Source organism: Carassius carassius, chromosome 5 (assembly GCF_963082965.1).
Source record: "Carassius carassius chromosome 5, fCarCar2.1, whole genome shotgun sequence".
Lineage (NCBI taxonomy): Eukaryota > Metazoa > Chordata > Actinopteri > Cypriniformes > Cyprinidae > Carassius > Carassius carassius.
In genome coordinates this window covers 15,277,066-15,295,510 of record NC_081759.1, presented here as the reverse complement: position 1 = coordinate 15,295,510, position 18,445 = coordinate 15,277,066, and the positions used below count along the sequence as shown (strand labels likewise).

Here is an 18,445-nt window from a genome sequence, read left to right as displayed (position 1 = left end):
AAGATCCACTGAGAAAGGCTTGAGAAGAAGCCACTGCTCTTGTGGAATGACCTTTTACTCCTAAGGGCGAAGCGAGCCCGCGCGCCTCATAGGCCAAGGAAATAGCCTCCACCAGCCAATGGGACATGCGCTGTTTCGTAACTGCATGGCCCTTATTCTTATGTCCAAAACAGACGAACAGCTGGTCAGACTCACGCCATGGGGCAGTGCGATCCACATAAGTCCTCAACGCCCTCACAGGGCAAAGACTTAGATCTCCAGACTCTGTCGCAGCAGGAGAAAAGGCCTCCAGGACCACCTGCTGAAAATGAAAAGGATTAGACGTGACCTTAGGAACATAATTAGGCCTAGGTCGCAACAACACTTTCACAGAGCCTGGTGCAAACTCCATGCACGAGGGTGAGACAGAGAGAGCCTGTAAATCCCCAACTCTTTTAAGGGAGGATAAAGCCATGAGAAGAAGTGTCTTCAGAGACAGGAGCTTATCCGATACAGTTTCCAGGGGCTCAAACGGATGCCCTGACAAACCCAGTAACACAATGGATAAATCCCATGAAGGAACTCGCACAGGGCGGAAAGGCCTCAACCGTCGCGCACCCTGTATAAAGCGAGAAACCAGTGGATGACGACCCACTGAAACACCACCTATATGCTCATGGTGAGCTGAGATAGCTGCCACATAAACCTTCAGGGTGGCTGGTGTCAATCCCTCCGAAAAACGGTCTTGAAGAAACTCCAGTACTGAAGCCACAGGGCAGTAAACTGGATCCACATCATGAGTTTCACACCATGTCATAAACAGTTTCCACTTGAAAGCATATAAGCGTCTCGTAGAAACTGCTCTAGAGTTCAATATAGTCTCGGTAGTTTCAGCAGAAAGACCGGGACATATCAACTCACTCCGCTCAGAGGCCACGCCCACAGGTTCCACAGATCTGGTCTGGGATGCCAGATCCGTCCCTGTGCTTGCGATAATAAATCCCGTCTGAGGGGAATCTCCACCGGAGAGCCCGCTAACAGATTGATGAGATCCGCAAACCACGGCTGTGTGTGCCATCGCGGAGCCACCAGCAACAGCTGTCCCACTCTGTCCCGCCGTATTCTGCATAATACCGCTGGGACTAGCCGAATCGGAGGAAACGCATACAAGCTGGTCCTGGGCCAGCTGTGAGCTAGCGCATCCAGACCCAGGGGTGATGGAGGGCTTAGGGAGAACCATAGCGGGCAATGCGTAGTCGTGCTCGACGCGAATAAATCCACTTCCGCTTCCCCGAAAATATGCCATAGGTGATTCACCGTTTGGGGGTGTAATCTCCATTCCCCTTGTTCCAGAGTCTGCCTGGATAATAAATCCGCTCCGAAGTTCAGTCGTCCGGGGATATGAACAGCCCGGATCGACAGAAATTTGTCGTGAGACCAAAGAAGAATCCGCCTCGCCAGTCTGCACAGAGGGCGAGAACGTAATCCTCCCTGATGGTTCAGATAAGCCACGACCGCAGTGTTGTCCGTTCTGAGAAGCACATGACGGCCGGTCAGTAGACTCGAAAAATACTGGAGAGCCAGAAAAACCGCCAGTAATTCCAATTTGTTTATGTGCCAGCTGCGTTGTGCCGCTGTCCACTCTCCGTGGGCTGGGCGCCCCTGACAAACAGCTCCCCACCCGGTCAAAGACGCGTCTGTCGTGACAGTCTCTCGGGAAGCACAAATTCCCAGCCGAACCCCGGTGAGGAGAAATTCGGCTGATGTCCATTGCTTTAACGACCTCACACACCTCCGCGTCACCGAGATCGTTCGATGCGGAGAACAACGGGGTGAAATATTCTGTCGTTTCGTCCACCACTGAAACGGGCGCATGTAAAGCAAACCCAGATGAATCACGGGAAGCGCCGCCGCCATTAGACCTAGTAGTCTGAGGCACAGTCTCACTGTCACTGTGTGACCCGCCCTGAAGTGCTGAACGCATGACGTAATCGACTGAGCGCGCGGGACAGAAAGCTTTGCTGTCATCGCGCGAGAGTCCAAATCTACTCCCAGAAAGGTAATCCGTTGAGAGGGGATTAATACACTCTTCTGGAAGTTTGTGCGTAAACCCAGGCTGTGTAAATGATTTAGCACAATATCTCGATGAGAGTGTGCTTGAGTCTGAGAGTGCGCTAACACCAGCCAGTCGTCCAGATAGTTTAACACACGGACGCCCCGGAGCCGCAACGGGCCAGAGCTGCGTCCATGCATTTTGAGAATGTACGGGGAGCTAGCGCTAAGCCAAAGGGAAGAACGCGGTACTGATACGCTTTGCCCTCCAAAGCGAATCTGAGGAACTTCCGGTGTCTCTCGATGATCTGAATATGAAAGTAAGCATCCTTCAGATCGATCGTGACAAACCAGTCGTTTGGTTGAATCGGAGACAAAATAGATTTTACCGTCAGCATCTTGAATTTGCTCGACCTGAGTGCAAGATTTAGACGGCGTAAATCCAGAATGGGTCATAATCCGCCGTCCTTTTTTGGTACCACAAAATAACGGCTGTAAAACCCTGACTCCATCTGAGAGGGGTGTACTTCTTCTATAGCCCCTTTGCTCAGTAGAGCTAACATTTCCTGTCTCAGCACCGCCATGTCCATCGGTTTCATCACCGTGGAGAGAATTCCGCGGAAAGGGGGCGGGCCTTTCCGAAACTGAATGGTGTATCCGTGACAAATTGTGCATAACACCCATTGAGAAATGCCGGGCAAGCGTTCCCACGTGGCCCGAAACAATATTAGCGGTTTCAACATGTTCGTTTCCTGCAACGCTGTTGCACACATAGAAATGTCCGGGCACGAAAGACTCATGGTGTTCGTGCACAGGGGAAGTATATGCAGAGCAGGCGTTGTATCTCGTTGTACGTAATCCTGAAACGTGTCCACGGCAGGAATTAGGCCAACAGATTGAGCATCGGGCTCTGCCGCTAGCGAAACAGCGGCGGCTGAGCGAGCCGTCATGACGGGCCGTTCGATGAAGACCCTTTGAAGCGCTCCTCGAGCTCTGAAAACTGGATCGTGCATAGTGTCTGAGGAAGCGATTGGTGTTACAGTTGGCTCCAATGCTGTTCGAGGCGCTGTTTGCGGCGAAACAGTCATGGTTTGAGCGTGGGGACTGCAATGAGAGTGTTGGATGCGCGAAAGCGGTCCAACAGCGCTCTCTAGCGGAGGGCACAGTCCCTGGCAGGCAGCGAAAAAATCAGGAGCTGCTGTTATGTGCCCGAGAGCGAGAGGCCTTGGCCGTCGAACTCAGGTTCAATCTTTTTCGCTGGCGTTGTTGAGCCGGTGGAACAACCCTAGGGCCCCAGTCCTTGCGAGGGGGCGCCATAGGTGAAGGCTCTTCCCGAGAGGGCACTTGCTGGCGGTGAGAGGAGGTTGAGCGAGAACGCGCGGGCGCCTGACGGCGTTCAACCTCTCTGGGTCTGCGGGGAATCAGCTGGCGGAAAGCGGCTGATTGTTGTTTCGCTGCTGTGAACTTCTCCACCACTGAAGTGACCGCCTCTCCAAATAAACCGTCCTTAGACACAGGGGCATCCATGAGGAAAGATTTATCCTTTTCCTTTATATCGGTGAGATTAAGCCAGAGGTGGCGCTCAACCGTAATTAATCCAGCCATGGAACGGCCCACTGCTCGAGCAGTATGTTTGGTAGCACGAAGCGCCAAATCAGTAGCTCGCCGTAGTTCCTTGACCGCCTCAGGTGTAATGCCGTCCCCCTCGTCCAATCCTTTTAACAGCTCCGCTTGGTAGGCCTGAAGGATCGCCATGGAATGAAGCGAAGCAGCCGCTTGACCAGCGGCTATATAGGATTTTCCCACTAAGCTAGACGTGACTCGACACGCCTTCGAGGGGAGGAGGGGGCGGGACTTCCACGCCGCGGCCGAATTAGGCGCAAGATGTTCGGCGAGAGTCTCTTCTATCGGCGGTATCGCTGTATAGCCGTGACTCGCCATGCTCGAAATGGTGGCGAAATCCGCGGCCGCAGCGTTCGTGATGCGCGCCGCAAACGGCTGTTTCCAGGACCTCGAAACCTCCTGGTGGAGGTCCGGGAAAGGCCTCCGGGGCTGCGCAGGTGTCCGACTAGTTAGAAAACGGTCGTCCAGCTTCGAAGAAGGTTGGGCCTCGGCCTTCTCAACCTCCCATTCCAGCCCCAATGTACCCACTGCACGGGAAACCACATCCAACAGCTCACTGTAGGAGGGGGAAACACGCCTCTCCTGTCCACTAGGAGGGAGAGGGCTCGTGTCGGCCGCGAAGTCCTCGGACCCCGAGGCCGCAGTGGAAAGAACGTCGTCATCATGGCGGTCACAACCGAAGGAGATGGCACTACATGCCCCCGGTGTGGGCCGTAAATCCTCACAGGAGAAAACGACAGGTTCAAAAGTTTTCCTGTGTATTAGGGTAGGGGAGAGCGAGCGATGTGGAGAGTAATTTTCCATCGCTGAACTGTCCTCGAGCTCCATGTCACACGTGTCACCCCAAGCTATCACCTCGTGCGGTGCCTCGGCAGTCGCAGAAGTGGTGTGGCGGGGGTTAGACACGGCGACATCGGAGAACACATCTACCCTCGAGCGAAGGACCCTGAGTCGCAGGCCATCGCAATGGGGGCATGAAGAAAGGCCGCTAAGTGCCTCCTGTGCGTGGTGTAAGCCTAGGCAGACTACGCACCTGTCATGAGTGTCCCCCTGAACGATGTACCTGGTACACGGGTCCTTGCACTTCTTAAAACTCATCGCGTCCGCGGAGAGGAGTATACTGCTCGTGACGATTCGCTGAGAACGCGAGACAATAGGGCACAGAAGATTCGCTTCGCTTCGTACTGAAGGAATGAAATCTGAGGTAAATGGCGCGCGGCACCAGGTATATATATGCCTACGCATGACTGGGCGGTGCCACGCGCTATTTGGCCAATAGGATTGGCGGGATGGTATAGGGCTTCAGACATTCGTCACACCGAAGGTGTTCCCATACGTGGTGACGTCACCGCAGCATCGAAGTGACCTATGAAAGGGAACCATATTTTCTGCCGAAAATACCTATGCTCCTTTGTAAAACTGTAAACGTAGCACCAGTCAACAAAAATGAAAAAAAATAAATAAATAATAATAATAATCACTGAATGAGATGCAGGATCAGTGTGTGATATTTTGCACAATAACTGTAGCCTAAATATATTTATTTAATTATAAATACAGCCTTACCTCATATAAAATGAGAATAACATCGTATTTAAATGCCATTGAGTTTGTGAATCAAGCTTAATTGCAGTTAAAGATAGCTAAATTATTGATTAATTGAATGAATATCGGGAACATTTTTAACCCGTAAAACATGACATTGATTTATTTTAAATAAATAGTCTACTCTCTCAAGTATATACAGCTTTAGAAGGTATAGGCTAGTTAAGAAAGAACAGTGAAACACAATATAACTATCTGTAGCTATACGTTTTGAGTTATAGTATTAAAGAGAGTAAGCCAGTGAATAAAATAAAAAATGCGACTTGGGAGGGAAGAAAATATGATTTTATTACAATTACAAGCTTTTATCTCCCCCTACTGGCAGTCTGCACTGACAAAACGTTCATTATCATGAGAACCACATAAATACTTATTTCCATTTATTTGTACTAGAATTTCCTCTTACTACGTTTGGAGTCATATTTTCGTGTTTGTTTACATTACTCTTTTCACATTCTTTCCTAACCTTGCCTTCAGTTTACCGATTAACAGTTAGTACGGCTTAATTAACCTTCAAAAAAAATAAAATAAATTCGCAAAACTCATAATCTCGGCCTAAAATAAAACTTACTACAGTCGTGATAAAACTTCATAAATGTAACCACCACTGTGCAAATAATAAAAAAGATAAAAGTTTCTGAAAACGATTGTTAGAATGAGATCCAATATGAATGTATGATAATTTTGCACAATACCTCTATGGTTAGTATTTCTTTCTTCAAGGGGAATAGTTTGAAAGTAAAGTTAAAATATGTTTATAATATGCAAAAGTCTCAAGACAATGGATCATCAATTTACCAGCATTTTAATGGTTTACATTTACAGTTAAGAGTTTCCCTTTGAATCTATCATCAACTGATTCCTAAATGAATATATATATATATATATATATATATATATATATATATATATATATATATATATAGTTTTAAATGTTAAGACTCTCTCTCCCCTGTCTTTTGCAAACCTTTGGTTAACTTTACACTGAGCTGAAAATAATTCAAAAATCTACGGCTAATGTCAATATTATATGATAACCCTATATACTGGAAATACTGTAGTGCTTGAGATTCCAGGTAACAAAGTTTCTTTACACCTGTAAACTTGCTGATCTGGACTCCACGTGTATTTGTTCCAGGAACTTGATCTCAGGACACAAACCGGTTCAGCTGCTGTCTGATAATACTGCCTTTACTCAGCTAGAAAGAATTTGAGTCACCTTATAAGACACGTTGAGTAGTTCATAAATGAGTTGAAAACAATTGCTTACAGAGATAAAGGTGATTTTATGTATCAAAAAATATATTGATCATCGTGTCTAACATATACAGACATCCAAAACATTTTGGTTGGCATATTTTATCATATTTACAATAGTCAGGCTCACAGTCTCATGGCCAAAAAAAAAAACTGTCAATGACCCATTGTATTAAATCTAACTACAATAATATTGCTTATAATCATATAATATAGTACTAAAAGGGTTTTATGTTGCACTAAATAATCCCTTTGGCAATCCTAGACACATTGTGTCAGCGGTGTGTCTACAGTAACCAGAAAAGCTCGTTCAATAGAAACTCTGTTGGCACAACACTCGTCCTGAACTAAAAGCTGACAGTGTCCTTTTTTGGATCCCTTCCTCAAGTTTCAGTCACCTGTGTTTGACGACATGTCAGGGTGTGGCTCAAAAACCTAAAGAAACTTGGAGAAGTCCACCAGGACATATTTTCAAGAGAGCCCACCGCTGTGTGCACCAATAAAACCTGTTTTACCTCATTATACATTTATAGAAACACTCCATTAACAACAACAATAACAACATTAGTCTAATAACTTTAACATTAATCATTTTAAGTAAGTGTATGGGAACAATTGGGTGACGCCAAAACGAAGGAGAGTATCTAAGCATGCCATTGTTGGAGGCAGATAAAGGTAAGGCTGCTTTAATGTGGTTCAGTAGAAGCAATCCAGCTGAACGTAACTGTGCCAATTTAACAAAATGATGTAATCCAAATGTAAATATTTAATATAATAGGTTTCGGTGCAGTCACAGAAGGTCAGCTCTTGTTTTGTCCAAACCGCAGTATGATCTCCAAGTTCATGCAATAGCTAAAGGATCCCCAAAATCCAGCCATTTTAGAACTGTATAGCATTTGGCTTCCAAAATTTGAGGTGTGGAATGGTGGTTCCCAATCGTAAACCCATAATCCTTTGCTTCACAGGGTAATTCTAGTCTCACTTCTTCCTCCGGCAGCGGCAGCAACAGGCGTAGCAGCGTCCCACCTGCTCCTCGCTTTCCCTCACCGTGTAAGCCGGAGGGGGGTTCTGGCTGCCGTTCCTGGCCTCTCCGTAAACTGGCACACTTGAGGTGTTGTTCTCGCCTGGGGTCTTGAAGCTGCTGTAGGGGTTTAAGGCAGAGTTGCGGTTGTTGTAGGTGCTCTCCAAGGCCATTGGGTTCATGATGATGGTGCTGGAATCAGCCGGATCCCGCAGTTTGGCACGAGGGATGGTGACATCACCATAGGGGTTCTCAAGAGAGATGTTCATGGTGTCAGGCTGGAGAAAGCAAGTCAAAAACGAATCAAGAGCCTCGGTTTCAGTCTGTTAAAGCGGCTGAAACATAACTGGTCCCAAATATCAGATTTTTCTTGAAATTCCTGGGGAAAGAAAACGTATCTCTTTGTTTGAACTTTTGCACAGCAAATAAGAGATTGTATGACAAAACACATTATACAACAAAACCCATTCAAACTAAGAGTTCTGTTCTGTTTTTTAAAAGCCCACTACAGTTGTGTGATCTCCCACTTTATATGCCTGAGCTCTTCAAAGACAGGTGGCTGTTGTTCTGAAAATGGATTCCTATCCTTAATCTGCGAGGATTATTAAAACCTTTTATTTAAAGTAATCTTCCTTGGTGTGAAAGGAAACACTGCTCTGGGTGTGTTCACGGGGTGTGTGTGTTCACTGCTCTGTGTGTGTGCACTTTGGATGGGTTAAATGCAGAGCACTAATTCTGAGTATGGGTCTCCACACTTGGCTGTATGTCACATCACTTTCAAAATTTACAATTTGATTGGCTGAGCAGATATCCAGATAGTTATGGGGATTCAGTGACGCTTTCTGCAGGTCTACATCAAATACACCAGTAGGTGGCGACAAGTCTTTGTCTTTATGAGCGTGTCATTGAATCATTCAAAGACACGGATAATTCATGAACAAAACAAGTGACTTGCTGTAATTCGGAATAAAACACCGTTCTTAGTGTTTTGTCATAAAACAACAACAACAAAAAAAGTATGGCAGAAACAGAGCTCAACGGTGGAAAGCCAATTTTCGTTTTTTTTTTTTTTTTTTACATTGAATCGTTCACAGAACCGATTCTTTCAAACACATCAACTGATTCAATCATGAACGTCACTACTATGTTTTGCTCGGAGACGCAACAACTGTTTTTAATTCGCTTGAAATCTTTATTGGCTGTGCAGAAAATGACAAAATATTTGGCAAAATTGTAACTAAAATTAAAGTTATTCAATATAAAATTATTGCTTTTTGTACAGTTGTAGGCTATAAAATAAACCAATATCACTGCCCCAGTGAATAACAGCAGGCCAGTGATTAACGTTATATCTGTGGCCTCGTAACGTTACTTTGATGCTTGGACAACAGCACGATTATTTTTAGGATTTTAGGATATTGCTTGAAGTAAGTTTTAATTAAGCATTTGTGTAACATTAAGAATTATATAAATGATTAGTTGTTACTGCAACTGTTTTAATGCTTAATTTTTTAAATTATAACCTGAGCCCCTATTGTAAATAAGATATTACAAGATTCGTATAACCATTTAACCACCACCACCCAAAAAAAACTCATATTTAGACTCAAAGAACTTTCCTTGTAAAAAAATAAAAACAAATAACAATTAACTTTTCCTGTGTCAGTGATTACTTAAATACAGAGAAACTGCTTACCGGCAGAGGCCTGGGGGCGATTTGTTTGGTGGGAATCAGTTTTCACAGCTGCACGCTGTTTCTGCTGTGACTTCTGTTCTTCCGTGTTTCCGAAATAAGGTGAGACAAACCTGAGCCACCAGGCTGGAGGGAAAAGGAGGCGGCGGCAATCCAGCTGACCGTGAGTCTTGTTTAAACATGGCAGTGTGTATGTAACCCCACCCTTGGGTGTTCATGGTGTGTGTGTGTGTGTGTGTGTGTGTGTGTTTGGGGGGGGGGGGTTAATGAGAGTTCAGGAATGCTAATGTAAAATTTACTATATTAATATTACAGTATGACGACTTGTTCCAGACAAGATACAATAAAAAAATAAAATGAAAAAAAAAAAACTTCATCAAACGGACGCCGGATATAGCTACTTTGCCCTGTGGATGCTGTTGTGTAAGGTGGTTATGCTTTCTGCAAACATCACAGTTCTGCTGGGCCTGAGAGGAGCACACAGACTCTTGTCCACAGCCTTGTTTTGTTAAACATTAACAGAATTTACTTTTTAAACTACTTCTGAATGGAAAAGTAAAAGGGTGCTGCAGTTTTAAATGCTGAGAGAGAATTAAAAGCTGTCTGGGTTTGGTTTTTGTTGAAAGAGAAACATGTTACAAAAACTTTACATCATTATATTTTGTTCAGTCTTGAGCTAATTGTTATGCCACAAAAATAGTGAAAACATATGAATGGGTACTGTCCTGCAGTGTGACATGCTCTGCTTCATCTAAAACTATTTTGCAACGTTTTTGTAATTATTTTATTGTCATGCAGCTTTTATGAACTCAAATTAATTTAAGAGGAAAATTTCTACCTTTTAAAGGTTCACATAGAATTGAAAATCTTCTGATTAATTTCTCATCCTCATGTTACATTAAACCCATTAGATATTTATTAATCTTCAAATCACAGATTATATATTGTTATTGCAACCTGTTTCTGTCTCTCTATTAAAAGTCCATGCAACCAAAACTTTGACTCTTCAAAAAAGTTCATCATCAAATGTATTTGATATGTTGTATGTACAGTCTATGCATTCTGGTCAATGTAAATAAAAGTATAAATTACATCTGATTAAACCTTGGTTGTTGTTTTTTAAAATCTCTTTTTGAACTATCAAATGTTTGGTTGCATGGACTTTCGATGGTGGTTCAGCAAACTTTGAAACTAATTTTGAAATAACATGAAGGTACGTAATTGATGAGAAAATGTTCACTTTGTGTGAACTATCAATCTATCTATCTATCTATCTATCTATCTATCTATCTATCTATCTATCTATCTATCTAGATAGATATATAGATACACACATACACACATACACACACAGTGTCATTGCATTAGATAGCAAAATACCAAATCAAGTGGTGTTAATTTTAAGAAGTTTAAGTTTAAGAAGATGTTACTTGCTTTGATATTTAATGCAATGGCTTTAAGATTTTGTTTTAAATAAATAATGTTATGGACCTACAGTATGTTTTAATTTTGACCTAAAATCTTAAATCTCAACCTAAACGTGTGTGTGTGTGTGTGTGTGTGTGTATATATATATATATATATATATATATATATATATATATAAACTACCCATGCACCTAGTTTCAAAGAATTTTTTTGTTTGTAGGTGATTCATTTTGTTTGTAGTTACACTTTTACCATATGATTTCCTGTTCGATTGCAATGCTTAAATTATTCTTTGACCAGATTGTGTTCTGTAAGCATAGATCGTCCTGATGGAATGGCGTCATTGGGCGTTCAATGACAAAACACAATATCAATGCACACATACTGGTTCCAACACATTCTTTTCAAGGCCTGAGAATGAGGACATTGTTGACTAGTGAGCTAAAAATGGTGTTGCTGGGAGTTTTAAGGTGCATCTGAAATTTTTGTGGAGGTGGCAGGCCCATCTGGACTGAACCAGCTGACATACACACGTGAAATCCACCCCACCCACGTTTGATCTCATTTGATGATTGAAGTTAGAAGAATTATAAACAAGGCCGTGTCTGACCAGGTTCTGTTTTCAGAGGTTAAAGTGGTTTGAAAAGAGTTCAAGAGGCACTTCAGACCTCTTCAATCAAAGGTAGCCCTAGTGACAGCCAACACAAACATCAGCAACAAAGAACTAGATAGTTAGACAGACCAAAACAGAAGAAACGATCAAAAGCATCCATGACTCTGTTTTTGCACCTCATAGTGCAGCTAACAGCACAAACAAAGCTATTGTTAAAAGAGCAAAAAAGAAATTAATAAATAAAACATTGCAGAAAAACAAAGATGGTGTTGAAAATCATGTACTCCTGAGAAACAAATATCTTTTATTCTTAGAAACATAACTACATCTTTATGTTTCTGACTGATTTTTAGCATATTGCTGTTTGGTTGCCAGTGATTGTGGGAGGTTGATATGCAGTTGCTAAGTTGCTGTTTTTGTTCGCTTTAATGTTATGGGTGGCTCCCAGGGGCTTTCTATGCAGTTGCAAAAGTGTTTTCATAAGGTTTTGGCAGAGTTGGGCTGTGTCAAAAATTGCCCCTACCATTAAATAGGGCACAATTTAGTGGACATTAGCGAAGGAACTCATTCAGTCCCATAATGCACTGCAATAACGAGTGTACAACTGATGTACACACATTGGCTAGTGCAGGGGTAGGCAAGTTCGGTCCTAGAGAGCCACAGTCCTGCACAGTTCAGCTCCAACCCTGAGAAAACCCTCACCTGCCTGTACCTTAGTAATCCTGAGTGGATTGATAAACTTGTTCAGGTGTGTTTGATTAAGGTTAAAGCTGAACTCTGCAGGTCTGCGGCTCTCTAGGACCGAACTTGCCTACCCCTGCACTAGCCAATGTGTGTACATCAGTTGTACACTCGTTATTGCAGTGCATTATGGGACTGAATGAGTTCCTTCGCTAATGTCCACTAAATTGTGCCCTATTTAAATGGTAGGGACAATTTTTGACACAGCCCAACTCTGCCAAAACCTTATGAAAACACCTTTTGCCCTGGGCTAATGTATACCCATAATGCACTGTGAAAAAAAATGGCAGCTGATCTCCTTTCCTGTGTTTTTTTGTTAACTTTGATTGCTTGCATTAAAACAGCTTTGGCTCATGGTGAATGGATGCTGTGCAGTTGCTCAAGTGTTTTGAGTTATTTTTTGTAGTGTGGTTGCTAGGTTGTTGTGGGTGGCTGTAAAAGTGTTGCTATGTCCGACTGCTGAGGTGTTGTGCATTGCTTTTACTGCATTACTGTGGGTTTACTGTGTGTCTTATTCTCTTATTCAGTGTAAGTCTATGGGATTTCCTTTCACACATTTTATCACCCACCAGGTCAGAATTTGAAATTGCATCACTTAGAAGCACAACTCTCCTCAATAAGTTTTCTCATGTTTTCTCATCTCATGTCAACAATAATTTTCTCCTGTTTATTGCAGAGATGATATAGCATTAGCATCATCCCGAGTAAAATAATGAACAACAAAAATCCTTTTAACATTAGATTCTAAACACTAAATGGATCATGATTTCAAAGACATTAGCAGTTGGGCCATTTAGTCGTGACACAATGTGGAAACTCTCGTGGTATTATGATTTGATTCAAATCCTGTGGCAGTGATCCAAAAAAAAAAAAACCAGGAACTGATCAGAGACTTGTTCCATAGTCAAACATGCAAGTCACCGAATAACATTCCACACTAAGTGAATCATTGTCTTACTTTCTGTGTGTCATTCTCTTTCTCTCTTTCTCATTCAGTGGGTTTCAGTGGCTTGGGTGTAACATTTTTTATATTAGTGATGGTACTGTAAGTTCATCTGAAGTCTTGGAGAATATGACGCCACTTGTAAAAGCAGAGCAAAAAGCAGCACGCAATTCTAAAAGCAGCTCTCCCAAAACAAACAGCGGTAAATTAAACAAATCAACAAGGAAATAGAAAACAACTTGATCCTTACTGAAACTAAGTCAAATTTTTTTCTCACATTCACAAAAACGAGTTCCTCAACACGTGGTATCTTACATAATTTTGGACATATGTTTCCCAGGTTATGACTCTGCGGTGACTTGCTCCTCAAATGAGCCTAAATGCAGTTCTCAGACCATTTTAAGCCTGTAGTTATTAAACATTATCCATTATAATCAAATGACACACCCAGCTGGCAGAGGCTGGTATCTCAGGTTCGTGAGAGAATCAAATATCTACCCACAGCACTTCAGTTTAGACTCGCTGGGGGTCACTGAGTCACTGCAGTATCCAGTTGTATCAGGAGACAGATCACGTGATCATGGTCTTCACTGCTGTTGGTACTAGTCGTTGCATAAGGCATTGCATTGTTGCATTATTTGCATGAAATGTCACAAATTTTTCCCATATGGCACATTTGTTGTGAACTTGTGGTTTTGAGGTCCTTGCTTGTGCGTGTCTGTGAAGCCCACGGGACAACAGGGTGTCCGATTTGTCATTTTATGATTCAGAAACTCTGCTAAGTACTCACAATATAAGCTCCTTTAGTGATTTCTAGACCTGTAACAGTCATTAATATAATCTTGTAAAAAATAATAATTAAAAAAATACATTGCATATGTGTTTAAGATAAATATACATTTTAAAATATTTGATTTGTTTATTTAAATTAAATAAATCATGGACAACTGGAAAAGTCAAGGCCTTTGAATATAATTATGTAGTTGTAATTATAGTAGAATGTAGTTGAATGTAGTTGTGTAAAGTATGAGGTGATGGAGTCAAAATGGTTGAGAACCACTGGTCTGTGTAACATTACATCACGAAAATTTGAGCTTGGAGGAGGACTGCAAGGGTTGAAAGCAGCATTTGGCCAAAAGAGTGTGTGCATGGGGTTAACCCCAAAATGTAAATTCTGTCATTAATTACTCACCTCACCTCACAAGTCTTTTGTTCATTTTCAAAACACAAATTAAAGTATTTTTGATTAAATCCGAGAGCTTTCTGTCCCTGCATAGACCGCTTCGCAACTACTATATTCAAGGCCCAGAAAGGTAAGGACATCATTAAAAGAGTTTATTTTAGAGGATCAGCTGTTATTTTATAAAGCTACCAGAAGTGCAAGAAAACAAAAATAATGACTTCAACACACATTCATGAAAGTAGCACATGTAGATGCGTGTGATGCTGCCGATGACGTAGAATCCCGATGTGCTGTGCCTTGTTTGCAAGCAGAGGAACAAAAAAGCATGTGTCATAGTACTGTTGTAAAAGTGCGTCGAAGGCTGACACAAAAGAGAAGATATTGTTGAATAAAGTTATTTTTGTTTTCTTTGCTAACAAATGACAGAATTCTATTTTTTTGGTGGAACCATTCCTTTAAGGTTTGAGTGGTTAACATGAGCCCATTAGCTCCTTCTAGTAGGTTTAATGGAACTTCATTGAATGACGCACTGCAACTTGCCACTTGCATGTTCACACTTGGCCGGTTCTTTCGTTTGAAATGAAGTCTGGTACACAGGAGCTATGTTGCCCATTACAGTTCGGTCCAGGGCATCAGAAGCTCTGTCTTGCAGCAGATTTGTGTGTGCTAACATAGGATTTCCTGGCAGTGTTTTTCTTTGCACATTTTATAAGCTCTTTGTGAATTAGCTGGTAAAAAATACCACCTATGTACAAGCATTTAATGAGCATTTAGCCCAGCACACAGCAGTTTTGGATATTTAGTAAGTTCCTAAAATACACATCATTAAAGCTTTCCAGTCTGTGCGTGTACATATCCTTATGTCTTTTGTTATGTGTCTTTAGGTTTGGTGTTAAAAATGACAGTGTGGACGCCGAGTGAACCAAGGACTAAATGTATAATTTTCTTCTTGAGTCCAGACCAAAAGGACCAAGGGAACTGAACTACGTGTAAGAGTAAGTGTAAACACTCTTACACATCAATTTAACTTTTTTTCTCTCTCTCTCAACAAGCCAGTTTTGACCAGGTTTGAAAAATACAGCAAATTGCAGTCAGTGTGAACACTACTGTAGTCTCATGTGTATTTATCTACAGGAAAATAGCTTTATGAACTCTATTAAAATGTTTAAGAGATATTGTTAATATAGGGTAGCCAAAGGCCTCTGAGGACTAGGTGGCGATTCAGTAATTGCTTTGTCTCATCATATTTAGGGTAGATGGTCAAGGCAGAGTCTAAAACAGCAGAACCACTATAGTCCAAATAAACTAAAGAGATCAGGTCCTCACCTTTTACTGTGTTTACAATCTCATGGGATTTGCATATGTCATAATTTCTTACCTCAACACAACCCTACACGCGAGATAATGATCACGAGTTCATGGGAAAGTTGAGATCTGTGTGGTGTCCACAAAGGTGAGTTCCCATGCAAAGACAAACTACACCAAACACACAGATACATGCACACACTAAACAAAGGATTGATAGGACCAATGACGTCTGATTGCCCTCATTGTGCCAGCAGAAGGACATTGTAAACTTGGATTTCTTCGTCCACATTGCCAACATGTGAAATCAGAGACTTACAAATATGCTGCAGCAACCAAAACTGCTATTCTGGAGGAAATACTCCGTCCCATCCTTCTCTAATGTGACTGCTTAATAATATACCTTCACCATTTAGAGATGGCAAAGCAAAAGAAATCATAAATGTTTAGTGAGTTACAGTTGACAGCTATGATGCTCAAGTGTACTTAATACAAGAAGATTTGCTCTGTGCTGTCATCTGCTGGTGTAAAGTGTAGGATGCAGTACATCACTGTAAGATATGCGCTTTCAACCCTTTTTGACTCCTAAAGGGATACTCCATCAAAATTAAAATTTTGTCATTAATCAATTACCCCCATGTCTTTCCAAATCCGTAAAAGCTTAGTTCATCTTCAGAACACAATTTAAGATATTTTGGATGAAAACCAGGAGGCTTGTGACTGTCCCATAGACTGCCAAGTAAATTACACTGTCAAGGTCCAGAAAAATATGAAAACCATCGTCAGAATAGTCCATCTGCCAGCAGTGGTTCAACCTTAATGTTATGAAGCAACGAGAATACTTTTTTTATGTGAATAAAACAAAAATAACGACTTTATTCAACAATTCCTCTCCTCTGTGTCTATCTGCACCACCGTAGTGCCATTTTGGAGAATATGAGCTGAACACAAGCAGCTTACGCTTTTCTGTGTCAGCCACAAGGATACACTGTTTTCTTTCAAATCATAATCGCACTGTGTCGCGGCTGACAGACAAATGTGTTCCCTGTAATCATTTATCCAAGTGTCTGTTTGTGTGAAGCCAGAGGGCTTTAATGTTTTCTTCCCAGCATTCTTAAAAATCTGTTTTTATATTTTTCACATTAAGAAGTCATACCGGATTGGAACGACATGATGGTGAGTTTTGATGATAACAATTTTTTTTTTCTTTTTAAATGTCCCCTCTAACACTAGCATTGTCTATTCTTTTTGTATTATATCTATTTGTTTTTGAGTTGAGTTTAGATACTATTGCTCTCTTGTGGGTTTTGATTGCTTCTATTGTCCTCATTTGTAAGTCACTTTGGATAAAAGTGTCTGCTAATTGACTAAATGTAAATGTAAATTTTTGGGGGACTACTAGGGGACTACTAGGCCTCGGCCCAAAATAAGTAACGTTGTCTTACCTGTTGTTAGGTTGTGTATTTAAGTACAGCTTGAATATTGTATTGCCCAAACCTCTGCTGGTATGTAATAACCTAGCATTCTGCTGCCAAAAACAAATCTTTCCAAACATTCAGAAGTAGCCCTGAATAGCCGACAACATTTTTGTGCCAAATTCAGAATTTTTTTTGAAGTTTTAGAAAGAAGTTTCTTATGTTCACCATTTATTTGATCAAAAACACAGTAAAAGAAAGTAATATTGTGAAATTTGTTTTTAATTTGAATATATTTTAAAATCTTCTCCTGTGATGGCAAAGCATCATTACTTCAGTCTTCAGTGTCACATGACCCTTCAGAAATCATTCTATACTGATTCACTGTGCGAGAAATATTTCTTATTAAATGGTTGTGCTGCTTTATATGTTTGTAAAAAAGTGATGCATGCTTTCAGGATTCTCTGATTTTCTGTAATGTTTTTCCCAGTCTGCTGCCTTTGATGTCACAAGAGTCAGGACTGTGTGTTTTTGTGCCAATTCTCAGCTGTTGTGTCATTTTCCTCAAGATCTGGAGTGATTCATCGCATCTCTCAAACCGCCCTAAAGTCCCCCAGCATCTAGGGAAATGGGTATTATGATCTCAGTTACCCTCATTAAATCTAACGTGACTCTAATTTAGTTGTACCCCCTCAACTTCACTTTCTCCTGGTCAATAATAATAGAAATCTCCCAATACGAACATCCTGTAGCTGCGCTATGTGGGAGATGAAGGTCTCAGAACTAGAGGTGTGCGATAGAGGTGTGCGATACCGCTAGATTTGGTATCGATCCGATACCAAGTAAATAAAGGGCCAGTATCGCCGATACCGATACCAATACCGATACTTTTTAATAATTAAGGTGGATGCGTCTTCAACCTAAATCTAAATGAATTTTCATGACTTTTCATTTGTTTTTGTGATTTGCATTTTGGGTTATTAATCAGTACTACAAAAGCTTTTGTTCAGAAACAACTTTTGGTTAGGCTACTTCCGTTTTATTTAAATAAACAAAGTTACAAAATGATTACTTCACAAATATAAAAAATGTAAAAACAAATTCTCTTTTCAAGTAGCATGTTAACAAAAAATGTTTCTCCTCTTTAGTGCACTTCTTTTCAGGATTTTTTTCTTAAATAAACAAAGTCACAAAGTTTTACTTCACAATAAATATAAAAAATGTAAAACAAATTCTCCTTGTAATATGATATAATGAGAACAAAATAACGTTTCTCCTCTTTACAAAATTCCTGAAGCCGACATCTTCCACTATGGAAAGAGGCTGCAGGTCCTTCACAATCATTTCTGATAGGCGCTTTGTAATATCCACTGCTCTTGGAGGAATCAGCTATTGATAAAATAATAAATAATAAAAATAATTAAGTCTGGTGCACATCTACGTGTAGTTTAAATATAGAAACTAGTATCCCTTTCACAGCTAACACAAAAAGGGTAATTATATTCAAATATCAAATATGACCTACATTATATTCAGTATATTTGTTTCAGTTCCAGTAAATGTATTCATTTAAATAACACGCTTCAA

At 41.2% G+C, this 18,445-nt stretch overlaps 1 protein-coding gene and 1 long non-coding RNA gene across 2 annotated transcripts; both read right to left on the bottom strand.

The window, feature by feature from the left end:
- Window positions 1-5,522: 5,522 nt before the first annotated feature.
- Window positions 5,523-6,243, bottom strand: LOC132140841 (uncharacterized). Its single transcript, XR_009433839.1, has 2 exons — window positions 5,865-6,243; window positions 5,523-5,715 (listed from the first exon to the last, which is right to left on the bottom strand). It is a non-coding gene; the product is annotated as an uncharacterized LOC132140841 (long non-coding RNA).
- Window positions 6,244-6,525: 282 nt separating this feature from the next.
- Window positions 6,526-9,405, bottom strand: si:ch211-202f5.3 (uncharacterized). The gene is made up of 2 exons (XM_059549856.1): window positions 9,234-9,405; window positions 6,526-7,815 (listed from the first exon to the last, which is right to left on the bottom strand). Exon 2 carries the CDS (start codon window positions 7,804-7,806, stop codon window positions 7,495-7,497), a length of 312 nt encoding a protein of 103 aa, XP_059405839.1. The 5' UTR covers window positions 7,807-7,815; window positions 9,234-9,405; the 3' UTR covers window positions 6,526-7,494.
- Window positions 9,406-18,445: the final 9,040 nt, after the last annotated feature.

Excerpts from the sequence above, each read along its gene's own strand:
- si:ch211-202f5.3 (XM_059549856.1), bottom strand. The coding sequence starts at position 7,806 with ATGAACATCTCTCTTGAGAACCCCTATGGTGATGTCACCATCCCTCGT.